Source organism: Tachysurus vachellii, chromosome 26, assembly GCF_030014155.1.
Source record: "Tachysurus vachellii isolate PV-2020 chromosome 26, HZAU_Pvac_v1, whole genome shotgun sequence".
NCBI classification, from domain to species: Eukaryota; Metazoa; Chordata; class Actinopteri; order Siluriformes; family Bagridae; genus Tachysurus; species Tachysurus vachellii.
The window spans coordinates 8,785,345-8,805,424 of NC_083485.1; the positions used below are offsets into that span (position 1 = coordinate 8,785,345).

The window sequence follows — 20,080 nt, forward strand, 5'->3', positions numbered from 1 at the left end:
ATACAGTAGATGATAAAATGGGGGTTATATGATCATATTTTCTTGTCCTGGTAAGAACTCTGGCAGCTGCATTTTGGACTAACTGTAACCTATTTATTAAAGATGCAGGACAACCACCTAGTAATGCATTACAATAGACCAGTCTAGAGGTCATGAATGCATGATCTAGCTTCTCAGCATCAGATACAGACAGGTTAATTAAGACAATTTAGCTATTTCATCTGGTTTTGATTTGATATATAACTGGGTATTGTCAGCATAAAAGTGGAAACTAATCCCATGGCTCCTAATGATGTTCCTAATGTAAGCATGTATATTGAGAAAAGCAGAGGTCCTAGAACTGATCCTTGAGGGACCCCATAATTAACTGCCAATAAACTGGAGGATTCACCATTTAATTCTACACAATGGTATCGATCAGACAGGTAGGATCTAAATCAACTTAAAGCCTGTCCAACTAATAGGGACATACAGTCTTGGTCCGAAGCTAAGAACAAGTCATTAGTAACTTTAACAAGTGCAGTTTCTGTGCTATGATGCAGCCTGAAACCTGACTGAAACTCTTCCAAGATATTGTTCTCTTGTAAGAAGGAGCTCAGTTTAGCAGACACAACCTTTTCTAGTATTTTAGACATAAACGGAAGATGTGAAATAGGTCTGTAATTTGATAGTTCATTAGGATCTAAATGAGGTTTCTTAATGAGGGGCCTAATAACTGCCAACTTAAAGGATTTAGGGACATAACCCAAAGATAGCAAGGAGTTAATAATATTAAGAAGACTTCTTTCAGTAATTTAGTTGGAATGGGATCTAGTGAACAAGTTGTTGATTTAGCTGTAGTAGTAAGTTTATCTAGCTCTTCCTGTCCTGTACTTGTAAAGCACTGTAGTTGTGAGTGTAGAGCTTTAGGTGAGACTGGGTCACAAGATGCTGTCAGGGGTTGAACATCAACAATTTTGTTCCTGATACTTTCAATTTTATCAGTGAAGAATCTCATAAAGTCCTCACTACTGAACTGTGATGCAATAGTGTTTTCAGATTTCTGTTTTTTTGTTAATCTAGCCACTGTCTTAAATAAAAACCTGGGATTGTTCTGGTTATTTTCTATGCGTTTTCTCAGGTGCTCAGCCCTAGCAGCTTTCAGAGCCTGTCTATAGCTTGACATACTGTCCTTATACGCAATTCTAAAAACCTCTGATACAGTGGCTTGCTGCCATAAGTATGGTGGGGTGGCCAGTCGTTCACCATAATTATTTACAGTTAGTCATGATTGCACAAGTTTTTATCCACACAGCTTTGAACCTCCTCAGTGTTTTTGTAAAGAGACCTAAATACAGCATGTAATTTTCAGTTTGCCATTTTCAGTTTTACACACACACACACACACACACACACACACACACACACACACACACACACACACACACACACACACACACACACACATACACACACACACACACATACACACACACACACACAGCCATAACATTGGCATTAGCCATAACGTTTGCCATCATACTAACCTCTGTTGGGAGAAATGATAGCTTTCTTTTCATTTAAAAAACAAACAGGGAAAATAAGAGCTAGATTAAGTGTTTCAGGAAGAGGTAAGTCTTCACTTGTTGTTTGAAAATCCAGCTGTTTGGACATCTGGGGGAGGTTCATTTCACCACTTTGGTGCTAGAACAATAGAGTCTTGATGTTTTATTAGATAGGTTATGTATTATTAGATAAATTAGTTAATGATTCAAAGACACTCCAGAAAGTTATTGAAAAAACCCAAATGCATTTCTGTTCAGCTGGTGTAGGATGTGATGTGGCCTATGGAGCAGTTTAGTGAAAGTTTGATATACAATGAGGGTATAATATTATACAATGAAGGTATAATATATTTTGATATAATTGTTTCTGTATTTGATATAATTCTAGTGCACAAATAGACAAGTTACACAAATAATGTCTTTTGACTTTATGTATTCATTGTTTTCATAAGAAAGATATGTTTAAACAAGGTTGATAATGCAGTATTCAGACGTGAAAATTGAATAAAATGAGGTCTTATGTTGCAACACCATGAATAATTATGGTAATTATAGCTTTGAGATTATACAGTAGAAATAATTGCTTTTTGTAGCATTGTTGTTCAGTTATGGGCCATTGCCAGACCTTCATAAATAATTTCCGTTGTTTATTTGTGGTTGTTGTCTTGTTCCTCTCTTATGACTCAGATTATTGACTGATGAGATTGAGTACCATGTTACATTCATGTTTCCTTTAAACCCTAGTACCATTTGCAGAGAAGCAGTAGCTCATATCATGTTGCTCGCACCCGTCTTTCTCCAGACATGACAAATTGAATTATTGCCAAAGAGTTCTATTTTTAGTTTGAACAGAGCATGATGTTCCTCAACAGTTCTGATTGGTCTGAATGCATATGAACAGTGTTATAAGTTCTTCCCTTTTTAATGGAGTAGTTTTATGTGGGGTGAAGGAACCGAACTGATTGCAGTGCACTTCTCTGTGTAATTTTTGGTCCTAGTGCTTTCAGGTCATCCTGCATTTTTTGAATGGCTTCTCAGTGCATCTCATGTTTGGAGCAGGAATTTGATGTCTATTGTAAAATATTTGAGAAATGCCTATAAAGATCTGAACAAATGTTTAATTTTGATTGATAACAAAAGTGATCAATCATTTTCATTTGACGACTAAACCTGGGGATGCTTCTGCAACTATCTTTATCCTTTATGTTACTAATTTGTATATCAGAAATACCATGAAAATATACTTCAAACAGAGAGGAAGCTACTGAAGAAATCAAATTCAGTGTGACCTTGACCCTCTTTAGATCAATTCCTAAATGAAACCAGTTCATCTGCTGACATTACAACGATCATTTGTTGTACAAATACAACAGTCAAGCACTCGCTCTTAATATATATCATTCAAATGAGAATCTTTCACAGACAGATGAGCAACCCAAAAACAGAATTCCTCCATCCTTTGGAACAGTGTTTTCCTTTAGCAATTTTGGTTGGAAATTGTATCTTATCTTATATAAAAAAATTTGATTCAATGATATTTAAATAAGTAAAAAGCTATTATGTGTGTAATAGGTTTAAGTTGAGTTGATATTGAAAGTACAGTATATTAATTAAAAAAAAAAAAAAAAAATGTTTTTTTTTCTCTCACTGTAATATGATGTGTTTGTGAGAGATTTATCATACATAAGGTACTACGAACACTTTTTTTGCTGTAATACTGGGTTGCTTTCTCTCCTGTTTCAAAATCAAGAATCCCCTCCGGCTTTACCCCAGTTTTCCCCATGGTGACTTCCTCTTTTTTTTTTCAAATCAGCTTAATAAGTCAAATGCTTTGTACTGATAAGGAGGCTTCATGGAAACAAAAACCATTATGACCTTTGTATTGTGCCTCTGTCATAAACGCATTTGTGACATGCCTACTTTATAGATGGCTATGAAGGAAGTTGCCATGGTGATGTTAGGGTATAAAAAAGGACAGAAGGGGTCAAACTTCACACATAACAGAAGCAGGCGGAACAGAGAAGTTCTGCACATCTACCTGAATAAAAGGTAAATTGACTATTTCATTATTACTTTTTCATTTGTCTGATTTTCACGATACATTAGAGTTAGTTGTTGTTAAGTTAGAGTTTTCTGAATTGTGCTTCAGTTATGCACTTTAAAAAAAATGTGTGGATTATTTTTTAACTTTTTATAATGAAAGTTTAAAAGAAATATACTTCCTTTAATGGAGAAGACACATTGATATTTAGCTGAAAATATTTGCGTTTTTAACGTTTAACCATTATTTCTATGTAGATATAATGCAATATTAATGAGTGTTCTTGATTTTTTTTTTAACTACTTTATTCTTTTTTATGCCCATTTTAGAGCATCACATCTAACTGAGCTATGTCCAGAAGCCTGTACATCATTTTAGTTCTGCTAGAAGCAGGTACGAGAGTAATTATAATGTGATATACAAGAGAAAAATGAAGAGAGTGATATTTGCTGTCTACCTTTCAGTCAATTATTAAAATTGCCACGTCAAACATCAATTAATTATTACAAAAGCTGGCAGGCTTAAAATAACTCCAGACAAAGAAAGTTCAATACTAATGTGAAAATATTTAACACACAAGAATGTACCACTATACATGGTATTGTATGCTGCAGGATAATTAGTCATATTGTGTCTCAATTTTTCCAAGAACTTAATCGGGTTTGACCATAAGTAGATGGTAGAGTAGTGTGAGAGATTAAATGTGATGAACTTAGCTTGTTAAATTTCTGTCTGTAAAAGTGGTGCAAACTTTGTCTAAATCATTGTAAAATTATTAATTTCAAAAGCAAATTTATCAGAAATGATCAAATACCAAGAAATTGTCAAGTTTTAGTGAAATGCAGATCCAATAAAAAAAAAGCCCAAACTCACGACAAATAAGTTGGTAACAGACACACTGTTAGCCTTTAGCAGCATCTTTGTGAGTTATTTGGTTAAATTCTTTTTGGATTTTAAATGTTTAAATTGCACAAATACTCAACAAATGTATTTCTGTTAATATCATGTTCTAAAGTCACATAACAAAAATCTGACTTTTATCATCTTGTTTCTGTCACTTTCAACAGTTCTACATGGAACAGATTCCGCTGTTAATCCTATTATAGAACTTTCTCCGAGCACCGAAAGTACTACATTAGAAAGCACATCGTCCACTGTTACAACCACTGTACCTGAAACTACTGTACCTGAAACTACTGTACCTGAAACTACTGTACCTGAAACTACCCCTGAGTCTACAACACACACAGATTCTACTTTAGAATCAACCTCTGTAGACCAAAGTACAGAGACGCCCCAGACCAGCCCCCCTGATGAAGGCTCCAGTGGCAAAACACAAGACGGTTTAACTCCAGGAGAAGCAGCAGGAGTAGCCGTAGGCACCATTGCTGGGGTGGCTGTGCTGGGTAAGCAACTGGAACACACAAACACATACACACACACACACGCACACACACACACACATACGCACACACACACACACACACACACACACACCGGGCAGTGGTGATTAAAGTGGTTAAGGTTCTGGTTTGTTGATATGAGGATTAGAGTTAAACCCCAGCACTGCCAAGCTGCCACTGTTGGGCCCTTGAGCAAGGCCCTTAACTCTCTTTGCTCCAGGGATGCTATATCATGGCTGTCCATAGCACAGGAATGTGTCCCCTGGGATAGACTCAAGGCTCCCTGCTATCCTATGTAGGATAAGTATATGGATGATAATAAAAGCATACAGTTTGATAGATAGATAGACTGTTGCTGCTTATCTGTGTTTCGCTTCTTCATAACTAACTTTATAACTGGTGAACCTTCCAACTTCCTTGTATCCATTCTGTTTAAATAATGATATGTACAGTATATAAAAAAATGACGATAGCAGAGACATAAAACAGACGCCATACTGGGCAAATGTTCAGTAATTAAGTCATTCATTTACATCAAGGCCATATCAAATTGTGGATTATGATTTGTGATCATCAAGAAACAACCATTTCTGTCTGTCTGTCTGTCTGTCTGTCTTTCTGTAGGTGGAGGTATTTATGCTGGTTTGAAGTTCAGTGGGAAACTGGGCTAAACTCATGTTTACTCATGGGTAAACGCATGTTCCGGTTTGACACCCGGAACATGCTCAGGCCAGTTGACTAGCTGTTCTCTCCCAGAACAGTGACAGATTTATGCAAGTTCTGTGTGATGATCTGCAGTTGCCATGCAGTGATAGACACCTCTTTAAATGAAATATTGAAATGTATAACAATAGACTTTAGAAATGAATTATATCTGTAACACAGTGTGACATAAGTGTATATACTGTACAATTTCTCAGTTTCAATGTTCATTATCCTTTTTTTCCCTTTGTTTACATTTCATTCTTGTTCTCCTGATCGATGTCAAGCTCAAACAACAGTTTACAACGTGCCACTTTACCCATCGCTCTGTAAACATGTACCAGCTGTAGGTGCATCATTACAGAAACCACATAGATAACACCAGGAAATAACAGGGTGTGTGTCTGTGTGCCAAGTGTCTATACGGTCATTTGTCATTCGTGTTTAACAACATAAAAATGGTGTGAGAGAAGAGTAGATGCAAAAGCATCTTTCTAAATAGAGTGTAAAATCATCAACTGCTGTTTGTGCTTTGTTGTTCTGCAGAGACTGTGTTTCTGCTTTGTTGTTAAACAGATCATTTGCAAATTCGTTTTGTATTCTATTCTGATGAATAAAGACTAGAATAAACTAGATTATATTAAGATATATTTTATTTCAAAACATTAAGGTGATCTATGAAATATCAAACCACTAGGCCTGAGTGACATTTTCTATCATATCACATTCCCTAAAGACAATTTCTGCCTTTCAGTTCAATCCTGAGCTTAAGTTACTGTCTGTGTGGAGTTTTGCACGTCCTTCTCGTGTTCCTGTGGGTAACCTCTTCGCACTGTCACTGTCCATTTGCGTCTATGCCGCAACGAGTGTGGAAATGTGTGTGCATGGTGCCCTGTGATGAACTGACATCAGGCATTCAAGCAAAAAGTGTGTGTGTGTGTGTGTGTGTGTGTGTGTGTGTGTGTGTGTGTGTGTGTGTGTGTGTGAGTGTGTGTTTTCAGTTTTACACATACAAACAAAAACTCTCAGCCCTGAATCTTGGTCTTTTATGTAAGGTTATACAATAATGCTTGAAGTCCGAAAGAACCTCAAGGCCTTGTTTTTATGTTTAAGAAAAGGTTGTCATTTATGAATAAACTTGTATGTATGCAATGTAGGATGTATCCAAGTAGCCTTGTCCTCTGACTGGGTCCTTAGTCCCCTCACACTTGGTAATTCAGGACATGCCCCACCCTTCTGACACACATTGCAGCACTTGGTCTCACAGTGAACTAAAAAAAGAGCTCCTTAACACTCAAGCAGGATGCACGGTTAATTGGTGTGAAGTTAGACTCACTGAAGATGCAAGCCATTCTATCGTCCAAATGTTTAAGTTTAAGTTTAAGCTCAGAACGCATCAACCAGCTAGAACTGTAGGCGGTTAATCTGCACTTTAATTCTTTTTACCAGATCTTATGTATCTCCACGTGGTGCTTCACTCAGACAGTGCTGCAATGGTCAGATACATAAAGCGTGAGAACAGTATGAGGCTGGGTTCATTTTACTGGGTTTATTTTGCATTGCATGTAATCTCCTCAGGTGGGTCTATCCATAAACATTTCCCAAGGAAAGTTGACTGTTAAGGGTGTAGCAGGCACAGTGGACACAGTGGACACAGTGGACTATATATATATATAGATATAGATGCCTAAATGAACTGACCACGTTGTAACAAAGCTAGGGTTAGTGAACAATAATGAACCTGCAAGCAGACATGTATTTTCATTCCCCCTTTTTCATTAAACACAGTAAAAAAAAAGATTACTTTCTTCCAAACAAATAAATGGAGGCTTATTTGTACATGTTTCATTTGTTTTGGCTAAAATATCTCTCTGTTGTTCATTTACACTCAAGTCTACATTATTCACCCAGGTAATATCCAAATCAAACTGCAAATTAAGGTGTAAGTAATAATGTTTAAATTAAACTATTGACACAAGAGAATAGAATTTAATACAGTTTTATCAATTCAATTCAAATTTTTTGTATGGCACTTTTTACAACTGACTTTGTCTCAAAGCAGCTTTACAGAACATAAACATAGAACAAAAGTTTATTATAAAGAATAATATAACAATTAATATCATACAAAATTTAAGATTAATGTTAGATATATTTAAATGTGTTTGTATTTATCCCTGAGGCGACTGAGGTGAGGAAAAACTCCCTTAGATGGAAGAGGAAGAAACCTTGAGAGGAACCAGACTCAAAGGGAAACCTCATCCTCATCTTCATCCTCATCCTCATATACTGTGGTTATACAGTCTCACAAATAGAAAATAGAATAGAAAATAATATAATTGACATCCAAAGAAGAAATTTGTGGTCAGGACATGTATATCATGTACAAACTCAACTTTTACAAGTTTAAAATGTATAAATATAAATATTTCAAGGTAAAAGGTTTTCTAACTTGGAGTTATTCCTCAATTGGTTTGGTTCTTTTAACCAGTGCTTTCCCTGACGGTTTTGTTTTTATTTTAATTTATTGTATTTGTTTAGTTTATTTACTTTTATTGTATCGTTTGTCTAATTATTCGTTTGAATTAAATTAAACATCTCCAAGAAGAGCGTTTAAAACCAAAATGTGTGAGCAGCGATTGGTCATTGGGAAAACAGTGTTGATCAGTAATTGGTCATTGGGAATAATGGTGATCGCTGATTGGTCACAAGTCAGACTTCAACACACTGATGCTGAGTCGAGTGAATCGACTCGTCTTTCAGTAGCTGTCTTTTGAGCTGCAAAGCTCTCTAAAAAACGGGTCTAAAAGCTTCCAAGTTGGCAACAAACACAGAAATAAATCTAATCAGCGCATTTGCTTGCCATCTATTGGTCAAAAGGTAAAATGCTACACCACCGTTCACAGTTCTGGTGCTTATCAGTCACATGCATAACTACTATTATACAATATCTGCTTTATAAAAGCTCCAGAGATTTGAAAAGTAGCTTAAATTTTTTTTTTTTTTTTTTACATTTAATGATTGTAGTGTACATTGTGGTTATTTATCCTTAGTAAAGTAGCTCTGAGATTGTAGATATTTATATATAAAAAAAGAAACTCCAAGAAAGATACAGAGGTATAAAGTTGATGAGCCATACAATGAAGCTATGGGAAAGAATAGTGGAAGCTAGGATAAGAAAGAAAGTGTATATTTGTGATTAGCAGTATGGCTTCATGTGCAGAAAGAGAACTAATAATGCAATTTTTGCTCTGAGAATGTTAATGGAGAAGTAAAGAGATGGTCAGAAGGAGCTGCACTGCATCTTTGTCGATTTAGAGAAAGCGTATGACAAGGTGCCGAGAGAGGAGCTATGGTACTGTATGAGAATGTCAGGAATGGCAGAGAAGTACTGTACGTCAAAGTAGTTCAAGATATGTATGTGAGGAGTATGACAGTAGTGAGATGTGCTGTAGGTCAGACAGAGGAGTTCAAGGTGGAGCTGGGGATACATCAAGGATCAGCTTTGAGTCCCTTTTAGTTTGCTATGGTAATGGACAGGTTGACAGATGAAGTAGACAGAAATCTCCATAGACAATGATGTTTGCGGAAGACATTGTGATCTGTAGTGAGAGTAGGGAGCAGGGGGAGGAACAGTGAGGTTACAGGAGGCTGAGGTGAAGAAGGTGCAGGAGTTTAAGGATTTGGGGACGGGGAGTGTGGAAAATTGGGTGAAGAGGTGAGTACAGCAGGTTGGAGTGGGTGGGAAAAAGTGTCAGGAGTGTCGTGTGAGAGTAGAGTGTCAGCAAGAATCAAAGGAAAGGTGTAAAAGACAATAGTGAGACCAGCTATGCTGTATGGGGTAGAGACTGTTGCAGTAAGGAAAAGACATAATGTAGAGAAGTTGGTAGCAGAGATGAGGATATTGACGAGGATGGGCAGGATTAGGAACGAGCACATCAGAGGGACAGATCAGGTTGGCTGTTTTGGGGACAAGGTCAGAGAGGCTAGATTGAGATGGTTTGGACATGTACAGAGGAGGGAGATTAAATTTTTTTAAAGGAGGTTAAATTGGTATAAAGATGATAGAGCAGCCAGGTAAGAGGTCAAGAGGAAGGCCAAAGAGGAGATATATGGATGTGTTGAAAGAGGACATGAAGGTAATTGGTGTGAGAGTAGAGGATGCTGAGGATAGAGTTAGGTGGAAACAGATGGCGACCCATAACGGGAAAAGCCAAAAGTAGAAACAGAAACTCCAAAAAGGATCCAATGTAAATGACAATAATAATAATAATAATAAGAATAATAATAATAAAAATAGACAAATATGCTTGTTGTGGTCAAACTGATCAATTTATTCATCTATGTACATCTATCTGGCTTTTAAAAAGCCAAAAGTAGTTGACAGGTGGAGCCCAATGGACAGGAAGGACTCATTCTGTTTTAGTCAAATGATGACTCTCACACATACACATTCATATGTACTTCATAAATAAAATATCACACTATCTGTATCACACACACATAGACAGACACACAAAATGCGCAGATACACCAGGTGGCTCCTTGTGCTGTAAAAGTTGTTTTCCATGAAGGTGAATCCAGTGGTCAATAAATAAAATAAAGCCTGCGTTGAAAAGATGAGATCCACCAGGGGGCGACTAATCTCATCTGTTAAATAGAAAAATAGCTCAAATACAATTATAAAACATTTCATGTACCCCAAATGTTTGATGACAGGATGTCAATCTCACAAACAATCTTTTCCATAAATCTTCGCCCAAAACTATGTCCAATACACAGTATGAGATATAGTATAAAAGCCAATAATTATGAACAGGCCAGATGCTGATGATAATGTAATCCCCCTTTAGGCTTAGACCAGTGCAAGACTATAGATACCAAGCATGTCAAGTTATTTATGTGGAAAAAGTGAAGACTAGAATATGATCCTTCCATGAACCACTAATTGCTTTGACCCATATTTAGATCCAGAGTCTCAAAATGAAAAACATTAAAATACCGAAATAAATTAAACTTCATGCAGTTGCGATGACTGACGGTAGAGGAACAAAGAGCTCCAGGTACACAGTGCATAGTTCTTTGACATTCAGCTTCTCACTCACACACACACACACACACACACACACACGGTCCTGCTCATTGAGAGGTAGTGATCCAGATTCTTTTTCTTTCTTCCTTTTGACAAGGAGTGTTTCATCCCCATCCGTTTAGCAGCAGCACTCTAAATCCAGTGGAATACAGGATGAGGAAGCCCTTATATGGAGCTTGTTTATTTCTGAACTCATGTACCAGGCTTCCAAGAACTTCCAAGATCTTAAAAACAACCTCAGGCCATGGCTGAAAGCACGGCAGATTCTGAGGTTTTGTCTGAAGTCCAGGCCAGGTTAGCCTCCAGAATCCTTTATAGGGTGGAGATGAGGCAGGATTACAAGCGTGAGGAGTTTGCAAGCTCGTAGAACAACACATAAGCATCACTGCTCCGCACTTGGCTGGAGGACATGGGGCTCACCCTAAAAACAAGAAAGAAATACAGCATATTTAAAACTGTGTATAGATTTATATAATATCTTAAAGATGAACAGGGCTTTGGAACAATGTGGTCCTCCTGACTAAGGATACTAGCATGTGCAACATCCAACATTTCTGTGAGTTACCTGGAGTCATTGTACGAGTACCACTCTCCTGTGGAAGGGTTGCGGCAGTATGCTGTGTAATGGCCACCGAGTGTGGTGCCTGTGTGATTAGACACTGCATACAGGTTATAGACGGCGTGCACTAGACAAATGAAAGGAAACAGAAAGAAAAGTGAAAGATAAGAGATTAAATACACTGTACTGGGCTTCCTGAGGTATATCAGATTCTCTCTTTATACTGTTGTTGATTACTGTAAAAATGGTGCTGCTCAATACTGTGTTGAAATGTATAAAAGGATGACTGGATGCTATACGTACTGCTGTTGTCTGACGCAAACTCACACAGGTCCAGCTCTTTGATGGGAAAGTTGACGAAAGTAGAGAGTTTGGCGGTTTTCAGGCGAGCCTCAGAGAATCGCTTGAGATCTGAACAAAAGGAGAGTTAAGGACATACCGACGCATATTGGCGCGTGCATATAATGTTATATGTACACTGTTATGTTAAATTATTTGCAGAATTGGTGATAGGTTGCTCGGCAACGTGACTTTTAGAAAGGATACGAAGCACCAAGATTTTGGGGAACTTCTGAATGGTGAATTTTTTTGTGCATTTCCTCCTGGCTTTACACCTTTGGCACGTCTGAGAGAGAGTGAGAGAGAGAGTGAGAGAGAGAGAGAGAGAGAGAGAGAGAGAGAGAGAGAGTTTTTTTTATATTTTTTTTAATATATTTTTATATTTAACAACAAAATGGACCTTTGAACAAATATATAAAGTTAAGACTAAGAGTGATTAGAATAACACACACACACAGTATGTACAAACACTTACCGGCTTCTCATTCCCATCCAGTACGTCTTCCTTAGTGAAAAGCCGAAGGCAGTCAATCAGCATCACCTCTCCAGAGCTCTTCAGAAGTAAGACAGTACAGTTAAGACACACTTAGAAACAGGGAATTCTGACCTGTTTGTGTTTTGTGTTCGTGTTTGCACGTGTGTGTGTGCGTGTGTTTGTGTGTGTGTGTGTATACCTTGGCAATAGGTAAAGACAGATCCCAGAATGGATCGAATACAGTGGAGCAGAAGCCACACTCACTGCAGGTCAATGAACTCTTCAGCTGGCCAACAAACAGGTCTTGTGGGAAAAGAACAAAGCACACATTAACAATCTAACACACAGGCAGACAGACAGGCGGACAGACAGACAGAGACACACACACACAGTGTTATTCACACTTACCAACTACTTTGCTGTCTTCTTTCTCCAGGTACTTGTTCCACATTCTCTTGGCTTTCTCGTCATCCCTGATATATTAACATACACACACACATACACACACATACACACAATTAGTGTAACCTCAAGGCTACAGTCAGTACCTATAGTCCATTTAACACCAGGATTCTTAGACTGTTTGTAGCCAGTGACACCTATACTGCAGAATTTCCCTCCCTTATGATCAGACATGTATTTATTGTGAATAATATTTGCAATTTGCTAAAAAAAAAAAAAAAATCAAATAAAGATTAATTAAAAGGCATGTTGAAATGACTTGCAATTTGCTAACAACCGTTCACTAAACACAACCAGTACAGAGCTATTGCTAGGCAAGTCTGCTAGCAAGCTAGTGAGTTAGCAACCAATATTGTTTCTCAGTAAACAATTTCACTGAAGGTATGTCCTGTCATTGTGTTTATCTAACCTCAAATAAGTCTTTTGCTTTGTGTGTGTGTGTTAGCAAACAGTTACCTAGCTTCAAATCACTTCAAGGAGAATTTTGCTTCAGCTAAAGCAGAGATTTCATCCACTTAGACTGGGCATTTATATTGCTGGCCTATGGGGCTCCAGCTACATATTACTAACTTTTCATACTATGTACTAAATCTGATACTACATTTTGACAGTAATTTCCACTTATATAATGCTGTGAGAAATAATAAAGTTTTAATAATAAAATCACTGTTCCCACATAGATCTGGCCTTATGAACCACGCTTTAGATCACACTTTTGAAGACAGAAACCTCTTTAACGGACAAATTGTTAAATCGATAAACATTCATCTTATGAAAACAACCCAAATATTCTAGCATAATGGCAAGGAGACCCTATTACTGGTTCATGACCCCTGGGGACCTCACTTTGAGAACCACACAGTGTTGGAAATCTTAAACGTGTGCTTACGAGAGGTGGTCAAAGTCGTCCATGGTGGCTCTGGGCCTCAGTGAGCCTCGGTTCACTTCGTTATGCAGCCCATCCAGGAGGAAGCGCAGGAACTCCTGAGCATCTTGCTGACTGTGACCGCCACAGAGAGAGCAAAATATGAGAAAGGAGAAGCAAGGAAATCGAACACTTTGTACTATCAGATGGATTGGTGGAGTCTAATATTTCAGTTGGTTCATAAATCATTCAACTGAGGACATAGGGACTATAGCAAGGCTAATTAGCATGCTCTGACGTGTCCTATCTGAAGAGTAGATACTTACTTGTAGCCCATGAAGCGTGGAGCGTACTTCTGAATCTGAGTCTTGAAGTCAGACGGGCTGATTGCTTCGTTGCTCGCTGATGTCCACAGTGTCTGAGTGAGCTTGGCAAACTCTGAAAATACACATATGAATATTATGCAAATTCAATTCAATTCAAATTTATTTGTGTAGCACATTTAACAATAGACATTGTCTCAAAGCAGCCTTACAGAACATAAGAAAGATAATACAAAACTTATAATAAGTTATAGTAATATTATACAAAGATTAATATAATAAAAAAAATTAAAGATAAATATTAGACTTATATTTAAATTTGCTTGTATTTATACCCAATGTTTAAGCCTGATTTGACAGGTGTGACTGTGGCAAGGAAAAACTCCCTTAGATGGAAGAGGAAGAAACCTTGAGAGGAACCAGACTCAAAAGGGATCCTCATCATCATTTGGGTGACACTGAAGGGTGCGATTATAAATATACAGTGACAATTGTGTATTGATTCTTAGTTCTTATAGACCACATGGAGTTGGCATCTCCTCTTAGAATGTAAATTCAGTTAGTATTTGAATACTATCGCAATCCAATTCTGCATCTGGAGCATTATATAAATCAGACTGCATGCTGACATTTCAAATAGATATATGAAGTAGATAAAATAGAACAGAAATAGAAATGAGTGTTTTTAATAATCTCCTTGTGTTCACATACGTCCCTTCTGAGGTTCTCCGGCTTCCTCCTACCTCCCTAAAACATGCTACTGACTCAAAATAAGTGTCCATAACTCTGTGTGTATGTCTGTGTGTGTGTATGTGTGTGTGAACATATCTCTAAAATCTCAACATAGGCAAAAACAATGAAGGATCATGTAGAATCTATATGGTCGTAGGTATATAGAATTTGATTCATTTTGGTACAAATAAAGACACGACATGAATTTAAATCTAATCCTGCGAACCTGAAAAATTCCCTTCCCCTAACTGATGCTGCTATCTGAGTATCACGCAGCTGGATGTGAACATACCCTCCATTAGAGCCGCCTTGGCCCTGCAGTTGATGTTGAGGTCGGTCCGGTGTGTGTTGCGCAGACAGTAGTCACGCAGGTCGTGTGTGTTACTCAGACACTGCAGAATGGAGTTCATGAAGCACTGTGGAAACAGTGAGTCCATGTCATAAATAATCAATGCGTTAATAAATATTTTCTACGCTAACCTTTGAGTGGTAATTTATACAGCGATGTATGCAGTAATGTATATGTTTGTGTCGAGTACTTACCGTGTTCCCCAGGTTCCTTAAGCCTACGAGTCCCTGAGCATTCTTAGAGTTCTATGGGAGTAAAGACACAAAGAAATGGCGAGTTAAGGCAACCGCAAAAAACATGTTCCAGCCAGAATATATTGTTCTAACAATAAAGCTACGGTATATTTGTACCACTGAGTGCTCAGAAGAGGCCAAAAGTGGTATCTCAGTGGTTAAAGATTCTGCACTACTGTATAAAAAGGTGAAGCTCATATTACAAGAGGTTCCTGACGGCTGCACGATTCTTTTGCTATTTTGCCTTTAAAAGAAAAAAAAAAACATCCAGGAGTTATCAGTAAAACTGCTGGATACATTTCATAAGGAAAACAGCTTTTCATATGAATTCACTGGCAGCAGAGCATGCTGTAATGGTGATGGACACTGATGCTGGAGACAGCCTGTGTGTGAGCTGTGAGCTTTGATTCCTCCAAACAGCATGTGGGCAGATATGAAGAGAGACCCCCGCTGGTCATCACTTCTCCTAAACAAACAGGCTCCATCTGCCGCATTACAACATGCGTGGCAACAAAAACAACAAACTGTTTATTAAATGTAGGATTAGAGCACGGTAAAGGGATGGCTGTGCTGATATCACAGTAGATATGGAGGCGAAGCTTGCAGCGTTTTCTCTGGAGATTCTGACAGCTCGCAGAAAACACACACATGCACAAAGTCTTTCATGGGTTACAGTATGGAGATGCTACAGTGTCAGTTCTTGCTTCTAAGATGGAGTTGGCATCAACTGTCTAGCATCATTATTTTCTCTCCATTGTTTTCACATGCCTGTCTATTCGTGGTTTTAAAACACTGTCAATTATGCCTGCTATTTGATCCTTCTAGATCAGCCAGATTGCTCAAACTATAGTACCATCAAGGTGTGTCACATCACTTTGAATCGCTTAAAATCTAAACCCAGCACGCAAATGAAAAGATTTGCTTTCTCAAAGGTCAATAGGACGTAGAGTGTTTTTTCTGATCTTTTTCTGCTTGTTGTACCTACTTATCCAATGAAAGACTACAAAGACATTTCTAATAGGATCGCTGCACTGTGTATTTGTTTAGAGGTCAATATTCACTTGGATTAAAAATGTTACAGTACAGTTTAATGGACCATCACAGTGTAACTCTGTACAGATCACACAAAACCATCCGTTTCATGCTTATCTGAGATCACGTCTGGAATTACAGCAGTTTTCCAGGTATAGTTCCAGTCCAGTGATAAACAACAGGTTAGGGCACTACTCATGGCCAGTTCTAGGTATACACAGCACCTTCCTGATACCTGCATTTTCCACTGTTGAACATCTAATGCTAAACCATATTCATGACCTATTACAAAGGACTAGGCAAAGGTGGAAAAGTTTCTCACACTTACACATGAACAAATTAAACCAAAAACAATGAACACTGTCGTAAATAGTATAATAGTGTATCATTAACCTGTTAAATGGACCTTCAACTAGTTTGAACTGAATACAAAAAAAACTGAGCGTAATGTGTAGGATTCTGTTTGACCCTGATGGATTTAGTCATGCAACTGAGTCACTCCAAGCAATCAACAGCAACAGCTCGAGCCTCTCACACCTCCACAATAATCAGATGCCTCGTATGAGCGCCTCTGGCTACTGCGCCCAAACTCCCTCCCACACCCAAACACCCTCCTACACCCAAACTGGACGACGAGGTTTTTCTCTTCATCACACCAAGGTGGAGGTGTGTACCAGCATGTATTTAGACCAAATGTCCTGATGATCACAGGAATGTGACAATTTTCATCCTGCAGAGTGAATAATGTACCCTTCATTTATAATAACCAAAAAATAAATAAACAAAAGTTGCAAAAGGGTTTTGTTTGAAACACTGAAGTTAAAGTTAGTGGTAAGGCTAACAATAGAAACACCCCACAAAGACACTAATACAGTATATGGGTGAATAGGAGTGTCTCAATTTTTTATTCTATACTGTATATGTATGAATGCACAAGACCATGGACTCTCATGCTGCCAGTGTTATGACAGAGGGTTAAACCCAGGAGCAGCATGTTGACACCGCCACTGGGAGGGTGCATTGCTGTAGTCGCTCATTGGGAGGCAACAGAGTAGCGTGGAAACTGATTGGTCTTAATCCTCAAAGCTGAGGGCTCTATGCAAATTGGTTGGCAAGTGTTGAAAGACGGTACAGAAGAACATCGTGTCCTTAACCTGAGATTATACAACATGTCGTCACATGCAGTCTAAAGAGGGCTTACGGTGCCAAGCGGCATCACTTTCTATCCAAGACACACTGAGCCAAGTGAGCATGAGGCCAAACGCTTAAACAAGTCTATGGCTGCTACAGTACGCCAGTCCAACTGGTGCTTCAAATGCGAGGTCCACAGTCATATAGTAATAAAAAGAGGACACTTTTCTTGTACAGTGTGCCTGGGTAAGCAGAAAGAGCAAATGACTACTATAGCTAAAGAAAAGGCCTGACTAATAATGCACAATCCTCCAGAAGTGGGCCTCTCAGCTGCCCACCGAATCATCCGGATTATGTAACAGCATGCTCTTATCACTGCAAGAATACTGGAACACAGCTCAGGTTTTTATGTGAAATGAAATGTTTTTTTATAACAACAGCCACGGCAAGTCAGGTTATTGTAAGCTGGAATGCTGATAAGACTCCCGAAATCGAGGATCAAACACTTGCAAGCATGTCCTGCTCATTTCTGCCGTATCCGTGTGCACAGACAAAGTCAAACTCACAAAGTGACGGCAAGTGAACTGACCTTCAAATATAATACGTGTTCGGGAAGGATGTTATCTGATATGGAACACAGCACATGGGCTGCTGTTCCCAATTAAATAGTTCTGTGCACATTACTTCATTCCACATTCTCCAAGTACAAACTGCGATTTGCTATAGAGTCCAGGTCCTTTAAAATCCCTACTCTAGCACATATAAATCTTCTAAAAGGACTGTTAACGAACTGATGAAGTGAGTCAGGTGTGTTAAAGCAGAGAAAATATGAACTGTACCATTTAGGAGGACTCCAGAAAAAAAAGAATAAGTCTGCACTCCTGTCATCTTTGTTCATTATCTATTAACAAGTCCAAAAGGTACATTTTGTCCGCTGGTACAGACAATATTCATGCACTCTCAAAAGTACAACAATAATTATGTTCCACTAAAAGTGCAAATGATGCACTATTCAGAATTCCAGCCTAGCAACAAGTGTTTGCACCTCCAAATCCCAACTTAGCACTTTTTCTGACTGCCAGCAAATGTGCAGTGTTAGTACAGAACTAGAAGTAAAATGATGACGCTGTATATAAGGATGGCAATGTGAACCCGTGGATTTTACGCGGACGCGTAATGCATTAGTTCATTTCACCTAATAACTGAGAAACATCAGGTTTGGGCTGAGAAACATCAGGTTTGTGTTGAGAAACATCAGGTTTGTGTTGAGAAACATCAGGTTTGTGTTGAGAAACATCACACAAGTTTTACGCACTTACGCACTAAGCTGAAACAAACAAAAAACCCAGCAAATATAAACCCGACTACATAAAACCTACTATAAAGGACAGAGTCCAGAACCTTGTTGTGTCTCACCTTGGCCTGGTTAATGAGGAGACCGACGAAAGTGGAGACCAGCATGGAGCGCGAGACGGACGCGCTTTTCCTGCGTGTCTCCGCTTTGCTGAAGGGGAAACCGGAGGTCGGAGGCTCCTCCAGCACCGTCACCGTGTATGACTGGCGCAGGCTGGGCATAATGACCACGAAACAGACCTTATACACACACGAACTGAATCTCTTTGACGTTGTACGCGATCAGATCTGCGAGTTAGTGACGCTGTTGCTGTAGAGTAGCCGATCTTCTCATCGCCACAGTGGTTGAAGTCGCTGTTTTATGCTCCGACGCTTAAATGCACAGTGTCCTTGGGGGCGGATTGTAACGAATGTGCAATGCATTCAGGGATAAATAACGAAAAAATGTAGAGGTAGAAAAGCTGTAAATAAGAACTCGCTCTGGTGAAGTCCGCTGCTATGCTTGTTTCAGAGCATTAGAGGACTAATGGACAAGTCTGTGCGCTGCGTTTGTGTTTTTTACTCGGCGCGCACGGACACGCCTCCTTCAGACGTCATAGTGCTTTTTTGACGTCAGCACACGGAGGACGTACCAAGACCTTCTTGGGTTCACTCCAAAACGGAGGACGCATTTGTCTTCCATTGACGATGCTTGGTTTTCACATTCACCCTTTGGTTTGATCATCTACCTCTCCAGGATATGCTATGACCCCTGGGTTGTTTATTCAAGCAGATCAGTGTAGTGTCCTGACTGTGACTGTGTAGTGAGTTTTCTCATTGCTTTAATGAACCGGATTTAATTCATCATTAACAGCAGGAAAATCACCAAACTGCAGTCTCTAGCTTCACGTTTCAGCTGCATTGGCTTATAGCTCTCTCAGTCATCCACAGATGTGGACTCACTGGGACGACGTGGGGGAGTCAAAGCCATGAGAGGCAGAAAAGTTGAATGTACGAAAGATATTATTACCTCAATAGGTAATAATAAATAAATAAAACATTTTTAAAGGAAATAAAGCCCCAACAGACCATCTCCGTCACATCTCTCTTCTTGTGGAATTCCTTCAAATGACGAGCTCTTATACATAAAAGATAAAAGATGTAAGGAATATAGGCACTTCATGTACTTCACAGGTCAGTTTTTTTCAGTTTCCTGAAAAAGTCACAGACCCATAGAAGTTTGTGTCTAAATCCACTTCAGCACAAGAAAACCAGTGGAAATTAGTATGAAAAGTTCTACTTGTTACAATGGCCACATGTCCATAGGGCCAAAACAGTGTCACATGAGGCCCTCAGGCATCACTGATGTGCACCATCAGTGATGCCTGAGGGCCTCATGGGCTGTCCTTCTGTAAGCTGTGTACATCAAAATGTGACAGAACAGATGCAGACAGCACAAAAGAAAA

At 38.7% G+C, this 20,080-nt stretch overlaps 2 protein-coding genes across 4 annotated transcripts in view; one reads left to right on the forward strand and one right to left on the reverse strand.

Moving 5' to 3' along the window:
- Nucleotides 1–3,502: 3,502 nt before the first annotated feature.
- On the forward strand, nucleotides 3,503–6,380 carry LOC132841271 (uncharacterized). Its single transcript, XM_060863555.1, has 4 exons — nucleotides 3,503–3,593; nucleotides 3,915–3,978; nucleotides 4,653–4,991; nucleotides 5,613–6,380. The coding sequence occupies exons 2-4, from the start codon at nucleotides 3,936–3,938 to the stop codon at nucleotides 5,657–5,659; spliced, it is 429 nt and encodes a 142-aa protein (XP_060719538.1). The 5' UTR covers nucleotides 3,503–3,593; nucleotides 3,915–3,935; the 3' UTR covers nucleotides 5,660–6,380.
- Nucleotides 6,381–10,000: 3,620 nt separating this feature from the next.
- usp2b (ubiquitin specific peptidase 2b) overlaps nucleotides 10,001–20,080 on the reverse strand; it is a 36,969-nt gene continuing 26,889 nt past the window's right edge. For 2 of the 3 annotated variants that reach the window (XM_060862893.1, XM_060862892.1), the window contains exons 3-13: nucleotides 15,081–15,131; nucleotides 14,830–14,953; nucleotides 13,809–13,920; nucleotides 13,507–13,617; nucleotides 12,564–12,628; nucleotides 12,355–12,458; nucleotides 12,156–12,233; nucleotides 11,888–11,966; nucleotides 11,645–11,752; nucleotides 11,348–11,468; nucleotides 10,001–11,203 (exon numbers count right to left, since the gene is read on the reverse strand). In XM_060862893.1, the coding sequence (XP_060718876.1) occupies nucleotides 11,119–11,203; nucleotides 11,348–11,468; nucleotides 11,645–11,752; nucleotides 11,888–11,966; nucleotides 12,156–12,233; nucleotides 12,355–12,458; nucleotides 12,564–12,628; nucleotides 13,507–13,617; nucleotides 13,809–13,920; nucleotides 14,830–14,953; nucleotides 15,081–15,131 (1,038 nt within the window). In that variant the 3' untranslated portion in view covers nucleotides 10,001–11,118. Of the gene's footprint in view, nucleotides 11,204–11,347; nucleotides 11,469–11,644; nucleotides 11,753–11,887; nucleotides 11,967–12,155; nucleotides 12,234–12,354; nucleotides 12,459–12,563; nucleotides 12,629–13,506; nucleotides 13,618–13,808; nucleotides 13,921–14,829; nucleotides 14,954–15,080; nucleotides 15,132–18,698; nucleotides 19,176–20,080 lie in introns of those variants that run through there. The other variant, XM_060862894.1, reaches the window with a different exon arrangement.

Coding starts and splice junctions, on each gene's coding strand:
- LOC132841271 (XM_060863555.1), top strand. CDS start 3,936: ATGTCCAGAAGCCTGTACATCATTTTAGTTCTGCTAGAAGCAG. Junction 3,979..4,652: donor TTTAGTTCTGCTAGAAGCAG/GTACGAGAGTAA, acceptor CACTTTCAACAG/TTCTACATGGAACAGATTCC. Junction 4,992..5,612: donor TGCTGGGGTGGCTGTGCTGG/GTAAGCAACTGG, acceptor GTCTTTCTGTAG/GTGGAGGTATTTATGCTGGT.